This window comes from Curcuma longa, chromosome 20, assembly GCF_044706935.1.
Source record: "Curcuma longa cultivar G26 ecotype Majalengka, Jawa Barat chromosome 20, ITB_CL_G26_1.1, whole genome shotgun sequence".
Taxonomy (NCBI): domain Eukaryota; kingdom Viridiplantae; phylum Streptophyta; class Magnoliopsida; order Zingiberales; family Zingiberaceae; genus Curcuma; species Curcuma longa.
This window is the reverse complement of record NC_133880.1, coordinates 10575498-10585938: the sequence shown is the minus strand read 5'-3', so window position 1 is coordinate 10585938 and position 10441 is coordinate 10575498. Positions and strand designations below refer to the sequence as shown.

General features: G+C 33.9%; 1 protein-coding gene across 1 annotated transcript in view; it reads right to left on the bottom strand.

Moving 5' to 3' along the window:
* Window positions 1–377: 377 nt before the first annotated feature.
* Window positions 378–10441, bottom strand: part of LOC141813265 (D-xylose-proton symporter-like 2) — a 46415-nt gene continuing 36351 nt past the window's right edge. The window contains exon 14 of the mRNA XM_074701200.1: window positions 378–690. Within this exon, the coding sequence (XP_074557301.1) occupies window positions 559–690 (132 nt within the window). The 3' untranslated portion in view covers window positions 378–558. The remainder of the gene's footprint in view (window positions 691–10441) is intronic.

Genomic DNA, 10441 nt, shown 5'->3' with positions numbered 1-10441 from the left:
CCTCATTTGATTGCTCAGTCTTTTGGGCCCAAAAAGCCTTCCCTAATCAGTTCCTCCATGTATTGTCATTGAATAATCGTTTGAATATCAAATAATTTTTATTAACTTCACTTTGATCTCCCAACTCTTCAAACAATAGCCACAATCTAAGATTTACCTATGTCATTCCTCTATGTAAGGGGCAGTTTAAATTTTGTCAATATACTTTTTGGCCATGTACATAAACAATTTTCTCACGTTTACAATTTCATGAATTTTGAAACAAGTCCTAATCTTTTTGTACACTGTCCCCACAGAACCACAACTCTTTGTATTTGTTATAAATCTAACTCACCAATCTTTACTTGTGAGCACAAAATTGCAAGACAAATAACAGCTAAGAGAACTCATGGGAACACTATACTGATATCGCCTTAAAATTGTATTGAGTTACATTTTTAGATAAATATCAGATAAGGGATCTCAAGACACCTCAGCACCAATATCACCTTATAATTGTATCGAGCAAATCTAAATAATTATAAATATAAATTACATATATAAGATTGTCTGAACCTTTCACAAGATTTTCTCTTCAATTTCCTCTAAACTGAGACCCTTTGTCTCTGGCACAACGTAGAATATGAATAACAGAGAGGCAATGGCAATCACCCCAAAGCTGGCAAAAAGTATACCAGTACCAACTAGTTCCTGTAATCATAAAAAGGAAAATTGTATCTCAGTGAACGACATTTCGAATAATTGGTAAATAAAACAGCAAGTACAAAAACATGGAGAGGAAGTAAAGCTAATGGGAGGGCTTTCAGGAGGGATCTATCGTAGGATCATAGACCATGGAATAAAATAGGAGAGTGCTCCTATGTCACCAACAACGAGACAACAAGGACGACAAGGAGTTGAGCAGTAGGCAACTTCTCTTGCTGCCTTATTGGCCATTTTAGATGTTTAAATTAAGATCTAATAAGGGTCCAGGTAAATAAAAACATTCTATGTTGAGTTGTCATGATATCATGAGGATGTTACCAAGGGTTGAAATATTGTTTCCAATTCAACCCCTAGCCAAGATGAGACAATGTCATGCCAAGTCATGCGTATGGACATGTTTTACCAAAAGCATCAAGGAGGAGAATCAAGGTTCAAAGAAAGAGGAAAGACCCTTATGCAACCTCCATCTCACAAGTCCTCAATGACATCAAGGAACAATCACGTGACCTCACTGACATTATAAAACACTCGCACAACCTCATAGGACATTTTTTTAGCATTGTTGATGGCTCATTATAGTTATGTCACAGTCTTAAGCAACTTCAACAACAACACAAAACACTCGTGTGTCCTCACCAATATCGCAAAAGTTGGTGGAACTCTCGTATAACCTCCACACATCGTTGAAGGAGGTGGAACCCTCAATGTAACCCCAATGACATCACGGAATAATTGTGTTACCTTGCTGTCGTAGTGCACTCGTGCAACCTCGCCAAAGTCTCAAGTTACTCGCCCAACCTTGTCAATGTAGCTCTTCATTGTAGTTATGCCTCAATTTATACATTATTTCACATGTCGATTAGTAGGAAGAATGGAAAATTTATACATTGTAGTTAATTCATAGATGTCCCATTAACAATCTAATGACGAAAGGATGAAGAAAAGTTAACCAATGCTAGATTTTAACATAAACTATAAATGTTATTATAGAATTTTAAAAAATAAACTAATGTGCTAGATTTGGAAAACAATGTAAAGGTTATGTTATTTTAATAAATTAACCACTTTTAAAATAAAGTAGAGCAATGAGATAATAAACTGAAGTAGAATATTTAGAAACAAGCTTTAGAAAATAACAAATATTACTTGATTCATCTAGAGCGTAGATTGAAGCATGTTGAGTGTTGGTATGGTACAAAAGAATATCGATGAGTATAGGAATTTAATAATTTACTAGAATGGTATCTTTTGAGTGTGCCTAATTGAGCATGGACAAACTTTCAATCCATGTTTACCACTTTTAAATGATGATCAAATTGTTAGGTGAGGATGATGAATGGAATATAAAAAAAAACACATTTGGAAGGGTGGTAGAGCTAGGAATTCTTTGATATGCCATTTGTGCATGTATGCTACTTTTGAATGATGATCAAATTGGGTAATTTATGTTTGATATGACATACTTGTATGCCATTCATATTTGTTTGTATGATTTGAATGCCTACATTATATGTAAATATGACAATCTATATGATAGGCACAAATATGATGCAAGATTGGTACATTTATAGGTCCTATATCACACAGAAAAGATTATGATAAAACTTTAGTCTTCTCATTAAAAACATTAATTTACTTTAATTATGTACTGAGATGTATTAGATGGCAAGACTAATGTACTCAATCATGTACACTTCAAAAAAATTATAGTTCGAAATTTACTCACACAACAACAACCAAGCATTTATCCCACTAAGTGGGGTCGACTTGGAAATTTACTCATAATTATCTAAAAATATTAGATCTGATAGATAACATCTTGTAAAATTATAATTTTTACCACTAAGTTTCAAAAAATTCACTAAATTGTCTATTTTTGCATTAAATCACTTAGTTAAATAATATATATGTTGTCAAGTTAATAACAATAGACAATGTATACATAATTGTGCTTTTAATACATTGTTTGAATGCTTAACAATTGAAACTTTTAACCAATTTGAGAATTATGACAAAAACAAAAAATATTGATTTTATATGAAACATGTTTTCCCCCAGATAAAGATAGCCCAGTTGTATGTGTATACTAAATTTCATTAATTTTCTATGTTTGTAAAAATTTTAATAATTATTCAAACTTGAACCACTAAGCTTTTCAACATCCAGCAAAGTGCATCAGAGATAGAGTTAACTAGAACTTAGTTTAGTTAATTGGATGGTCCCTTCAACAAACAAAAATAGGAAACTAGTTCAAATTTAAGTATTTTATGACATTTTTAATTGTTTAAACCCTCTTCAAATCTTAATCATTATATGCCATGAATAATGCTATCAAAACCTACTTAAAATAATTTTTAGTATTTAAAGTATGTTAAATCAAATTTTTTTATAGATCGTAGAATTAACTTTGTGGAATTTGAAGTGTTAAAATAGTTACATTTTCATTATTTGACAACACTTAAGGAGTATATTTTAATTCTAGGATGCTCATCATGCATGAGTGTATTCTCATGCCTTAATTGAATATGATTTTCATATTTATTCTTAAAATGGGAAATTATATGATTGTTTGACATGCATTTTATGTGCTTAATTGTTTATATGCTCATCACTATACTTATTTGTTTATCTTTGAGAAAGTAAAGGGTCACCTCAATGGTAACTCATCAGGGATGGAATCTTGGAATCCCGAATCAAGAGAGAGCTTAGGTTGAGGGGAGCTTTGAGTTCCTAGTGCTACTTTACCTATGTGTTTTTATGCTCTAGTTCAAGAGGATTATCAAATATAAAAAGGTAGATTGTTGGTGCAACGATCTTCCCAAACAGTCGGATTATTTGGGAAAAGGTTTAAGTTAGATTTGATTTGTATTTTTGATGCATACATCAAGTGTTCAGGGACTTAAAATAGTACAAATAGGAGATAGGAGCTTGCAAGGCGTATGACTTACGCATTTGAGTTGCTTTATTGGACGACTCAAACTGCTCAAGTTGATTGGTTGTTGGAGGAGATAAACTCAAAAGGCAATGGGAGAAAGATAGCACTTGAAGCAAGCTTAAGAGCTTAGTGCATATGAGGTACCAAGGGCCTAATATGAGGCATCACTAATGTTGACATAAAAGGAGAGGGAAGAAGAAGGATGACATGTGAAGCATGCTCAAGAAGCTTAATATATCTGGATATTGAGGGTGTAACATGAGGTGTATTCTAAGGCAACCCAAAGCAAGGTGAAAGGCATAAAGATGGCATGTGGAACCAACTCGTGAGCCTTGATATAGCTAAGGGGGGTTTGACACAAGGAAGCAACAAAATCATTGGCAAGGTTGAAGACTGGAGGTATGAATGTTGTGAGAAATTATAGGTGATGTATAATCTTGGGCTTTTGCTTTGGAGTAATATCACAGGAGATGATGCTTATAACAAGGTAGGATAGACTACCTAGTGGCCAGTTTGAAACCTCCAATTGAGAGGCAACAAATCTCAAGTCGTAGTCTACAATTTAGCTCGGTCCTAGGACTTTGTGTAGGTTTATAGTAGTGAGGTATCTCGTGTGAAGGAGGGACCATTGAGAAGATTCAATTAGAGGGTGAACCCAATCAGTTGGAGAGTTGAGTCAACTTGAGAGTCCACTAAATTGTCAGGGGGGGGGGGGGGGGGGGGGGGGGGGTGAATGGATTTTTCTATTTAAGCAACAATCAACTGAATTGGATTTTAATCAACTGGGCCTTGAGAAATCAACTAGAAGTAATTTCCAATCAACTGACAATATAGTAGTTGGTTGTTTAAGGTCATTTGTGCCCAAGCAGTTATTGAAGTATTTTCCAATAGACTAGAGGCAGACACAATAGAGCCATTAGAGCAATCTCTATAAAAGCTGTTGGGATCTTTGAGCTGCAAGAGGTTGCATAAAAGCATTTCTCTACTTCTCTAATATTGTCTTAGCAATGCTCAAAGATCTCCAAGGGCTTAGATAAGGTTGAAGCCTTCAACTCAAGCTCTTGGTATTCTTCTTTTAGTTGCATTTCATTCTTCTTAGGAGAGATTTAATTGTAAATATCTCAGATATGGATTGTAAGAAGTTTACCCTATTTTAGTGGAAATTTTAAGGTTGACTTACTAGATGAGTAATAAGTCATGGATCAGAAGCTAAAATTAGCATTGTTAATTTTAATTGTGATTGTGTTTTAGAAAAGAATTTTATTTTAGGGTTCAGTAATTCACCGCCTCCCCCTCTAGCCATAACGAACTACACATGAACCTCTTCCAAATCGGCACTCAATCCTACAGATGATTCATCTGGAAAGACTCGTGTTGCTGAGATAAGGCTTGTATCTCAATAGGCTTGTAGAATACCTGGAATAACAGAAATAAGAAAAAGTTTGATGATGAATTGACTCCTGGTACATTTGTTGGTAAAGTAACTAATGATGTTAATGAATCTAGGAGCCTGCTCTCAGATCGGTGGTACAAATGCAAAGGCTTTAAAGATTGAGGTGTACAGCAAGGGCCTGGAAATTGCTTCTGCTGCTTCTGGTGTGTAGGACAATGATCAGGAAGACTATTTGTCGATCTGCTAAGATGCCACATGAATGGTTTTTGACTTGGCTGCACATGTAGTGGTGATGCATCATGGCACTGGTGTTGTTGCTATTATAATGCAGTGGTGCATGATAGTGCTACAATTGTCATATAAGATGAGCTGATAGCAGTATAGAAGTGGCTTCATTTGATGTTGTCAAGGATTTGTTCTAATCTAATGGAAGTTTAAAATTATAAAGGGTCTATTGATAGCAAGGATTGAAATATCAAGCCAAGCTAGGGTTTCAGTCTTGGGGAGACATACAAATGATCCCAAATATCGTTGTTGGAAGTGTGTTGAAGGAGAAAGGGGAAGAAGAGGATGAAGAACCTAGGTGTCACCGGTGTCAAAGGGAGAGGAAGAAAAGTAAAAGACAATGATGCTTACCTAGAGTAGAGGGACACCATGCAAGCCAACGCTGGAGGAGGAAGCAAGGGTAATGCAAACAAGTTAGCATCAAAGGGTAATGATCGAGGTTTAAAGTCTCATGTCGTACCAGTCGACACGTACGAAATTTGTCGTTCTATCCGCCGACTGATACGGCACTGGATTCGGCACAAAGACAAAGAGGAGAAAATTTTTACCGACGATGGATGATAACGGCGAAGTGAGGTTTCTTCTCACCAAAACTCCAGGAGACTCTAGCAATGCAGCGCGGGGCCTCCGCGAGGTTGTGGTGGCCTCACAGAGGCCTAGCAAATCTGTAGGCCTCCGCGAGGTCGTGATGACCTTGTGGCTGCCTCGCGTGACCTTCACAAACTTGTAGTCGTTGCACGGCGGCCAAGTGAGGCCGCGAGGTCACAGGGGCCTCACGGCTAGAGCTATTAGACAGGCCGAACCTACCCTGCCATAGGTCGACCCGTCAAAAACCCATCATCAAGGCAGAGCAGGTTGGGAAATCATCCAGGCAGGTCAACTCACAGGCCGATCCTGTAACCCACATGGGTGCCCATTTAAGCCCACTTTTAAATAGGTTGATAAAATTTTAATCCAACCATCTTAAATTGTTTGGCAGGACGGGCCCAATCCAAATTAACGGCTTTACTCACGTCTACTACTCTTAGTCGCGAGGCCTCCGCAAGCTCGCAGTGGCCTCACAGTAGCCAGGCAAGACCTCGAGGCCACTACAACCTTCATGGAGAGTCTATGCCTTTACAATCTATTTTTTTATTCATCATCCTCCTTTCTTTTTTAATCTCATTCCTTTTATTTTATTTTATTTGCAATTAATTACTTTCCTTTCCTATTAATTTCTTTCCTCTCTTTCCTTTTCCATTTCTCCTTTTCACTTTGCCTTTCCTACTAATTGATTACTTTCCCCTTTTATATTTATTTTCTTTCCTACTAATTCTTTTTCTTTTCTATTAATTTTTTTCCCATTTTTCTTCATTAATTTTTTTCTCCTTTTCCCTTATTTTATTTTATTTTTTCTTCGTTTCCTCTTTCATTTATTAATTTTTTATTTACTTACGTTCCTTTTTATTTCCTCCAATTTACAAGAATTGTTTTTTCTTTTTAGACTAAGAATTTTTTCCATAGAGATAAAATATATATATATATATATATAATATAATAAATTTTATAAAATATATTATTATAGATTAAATTTTGAACCAAATCATTCTTAATCTTATAATATAATATAATAAATTTTTAATATTATACTATATTTTTTATTTTAAAAGTATTGAAATTGTATCAATACGGTACGATAGTGTACCAAAATCATATTATTCTAGTCATAAATCGAAACTTCAATATGGTTCGAAATTATAAACCTTGGTAATAATTGAAGAAATCGACCAACAACTATCTAATTCAGCTAAAAATGCACTGCTTCACAAGTGCCCCACCTTCCCACTTGATGGAATCAAATTCACTTTAGTTGTGGAGAATAATTCAATCAAAAATTTAATTTTATTAAAATCCACCTAAGCCATTAATTTTTATAATTTGTTATAACTCTTAAAAAGTTAAGTTTTATTAGGATACTAGAATTTATGACAAAATTATCTTAGTTGTTATTTTTTATAATTCGTTGAAACTTTTAAAAAGTTATTTATTTCTTGTTGAAAGAGTTAGTCAAGTTTTATTAGGATACTAGGATTTTATTATAAAATTGTCTAAGTCATTAATTTTTTAATTTGTTGAAACTTTTAAAAAGTATTTTATTTCTTTTGAAAGAGTATATCAAGTTTTGTTAGAATAATTAGGATTTTATTAGAAAAGGTCTTTTGTTTTATAAAGAATAGGTCATTTTATCAAATTATAAAAAGGGGGCAAGATCCCATATAATAGATAAGTTTGGAGTTAATAGAATTTGCAATTTCCTTTTCTCTAGGTGAAAATCGATAATTTTCCTCTATATAAGGATTGTATCTTTATCTTTCCACTATACTGCGTCAATTGGTATCAAAACTGAATTCCTAATTCAGTGTTCAATACCTTCCTATCCCTCTTCACCATTATTTTTTCTCCCCACCATTACCATTACCACTATCAATCTCCAAAACTATCATACTTTCAATCAAGATTTAAAATATCACCACTATCAATCTACCATGCCGGTATAGTTTCGATATTTTTAAAATATAAAATATATTAATTAAAATAAAAAATTTAATCTAAATATTTAAAAATAAAAAATAAAATTTTTTGATAATTTTATAGGTTTTAATAAAGCCTATTTAAATTATCTATTCTATAGCTAGGAGTTAATTATTAAAATTCCGATTAAATCTAAAGTTTTAAAACGAAAAAAAAAAATTATCGCGTTATTCACCATGCCTTATTCCCTCTCTGCACAATCATTATTCCTTTTTTCATTGCATATCCGCTCACCGCAAATTTCATCATTGCTCCATCTTCTCCATCACTACTTTTAATGAGATTTTCTTCTCTCATTAGCATCACACATCGTTTCTTACACTGCATCCTCAGCTCATCTACTGTCATCTCTGCTTTTTCACCATTTTGTTCCACCACTATCAATTAATTCTCTATTTTCATACATTCTTAGGTTTAAATATGATTTCCATGCCCTCTCATCATCTTCGCACATCATCGTTGTGCATCATCACCTCCCAATCACTGTCATTGTCATCATTATTGTTTTCTTATGACAACCACCTACAATATAGGAGATCACAAATAGAGGAGAACAAACCTACTCGTGAATTTTAAAGTGCAAATTCTAGAGCAAAAAAAAGACTCGCATCAACCAGATAATATTTTTCTTTTTTGAAAATTATTATTGTTTAATTAAGTAGGTTGATTGCTTTATGTACATTATCTATTTTTTCTCATTATTTCTACCTATGTAATAATCATCTTATTACCTACCTATTTTGACATCTATTTCTACTTATATCACCATTATTTATTAAATTTCCAATTTATTATCATAAATTATTCTGCATCTTAAGTTTATAATACTCATTACTTATCAAACCATTGCATCATCATGATGAAAAACTCCACTATCAGAGAGATAGATACTAAATTTGAATTTTTAGAAGATGAGCTTAAGATCCACCGATTTAATATGGAAGACCTAAAATGGTTTAAAGCACATGCTGCTAACAAGCTAGTAAAGGACATGAGTCCCGAGTCCACAAATCACATATTACACATAGCTCAACAATCACCTACCTATCATCCAAGTTGGAACCATCACTCAGTCATCGACAAAGTAGACCACTTTCAGAACACTCAAATCCGACCTAAGTCTAGACTTGAACCTAAATTTGAAATTAGATCAAAAAAGATTCTACCCATTGAGTCAAACTAAATGTCTCTAATTTCAATGGTCAGTTAGATCCAAATGCATTCCTCAATTGGATTACCCAAATTAAAGATTACTTTGACAGGTATGGTATGACCTAAATTGAACAAGTACCATTTGTAAAATTCAAACTCGTAGGTTCGAAAAAGAAATACTCGTAGATCAATACATCATAAACGAGAAAGAACCAATCACACATTAGGTAGAGATTAAGCATATTCTAAGTATACAATATGTTCTAACCATGGTTTAAAATTTCAAACTGTATCGGAGTTTCGATTTATGATTGGAACAATACATTTTTAGTATCGTATCATGTTGTACTAATATGATTTTCGTACTTTGTTAAATATAAAATATATTATTTAAAAAATATTATTATAATATTTGATTGCTATAAATACTTACTATTAGGTTAAACTAATATTTTAAAAATTAAAATTGAGTAAAAGTCAATTTAGGATTAATGAAAGTCTAGACATGATGAATAGGAACAAATAGATTTAAATTTATTTTATTTTAAACAATTGAAGGAGGAATTTTTTTCCCATGTATTTAAAAAAATAAATTGAAAAAAAAAAACTTAACGACCTCGCTCAACCGCTGTAGTTTTGTGTGAGGCCTCCGTGTAGTCGCGGGGCTCACGCAAGCCCTCTACGTGGTTGCAAGACTCTTGTGAGGTGTCCGCGAGGACGTGGGACCTTGTGTGGGGTCTTATTGGTGTTGGTGTCTTACTGGTCGACGAGCAAAATGATAAGTTTAGGCTATGTCAGCCAATACAACATGAGATTTTAAACCATGGTTCCAATATACTTTAGAAAACAAGAGTTCAGTATGTGGTTCAATATAAAGCAATCAAACATGAGCGTAGATGAATATCTAGGTAAATTTGAAAACTTACCATGAAAATGAGAAAAACAAAGAACGGACCAAAGGAACTAGTGTAGTATGTTGTATCCATTCAACACCTATGTCAGATGACACATGGAAACGCACCAGTATCTTCCAATACGAAAATGTGGGAGTAAATCTTGTAAAATCATAATCGATAGTAGTTGTGTGAACATAGTTTCTACACAGGTCATCTCTAGGATTCAAGCCACCCCGGAACCACAGTCGAATCTATATAAGGTGGCATGGGTAAATTAAACCTCCCTTCCCGTTATATAAAGGTGTTTAGTTCCAATAGACATGAGCTCATATAAAGAGAATATATGGTGTGACATTCTTCCTATGAATGTGGCCCATGTCATTCTTGGTCGACCTTGGCTTTACGATTTTTTCGTTACTCATGATGGACAAGAAAATGCCTACTCTTTCAAACACAATGGGAAAAAAATTAAGATGTACCCAGCCAAGTCTAGCAAAATAGAGT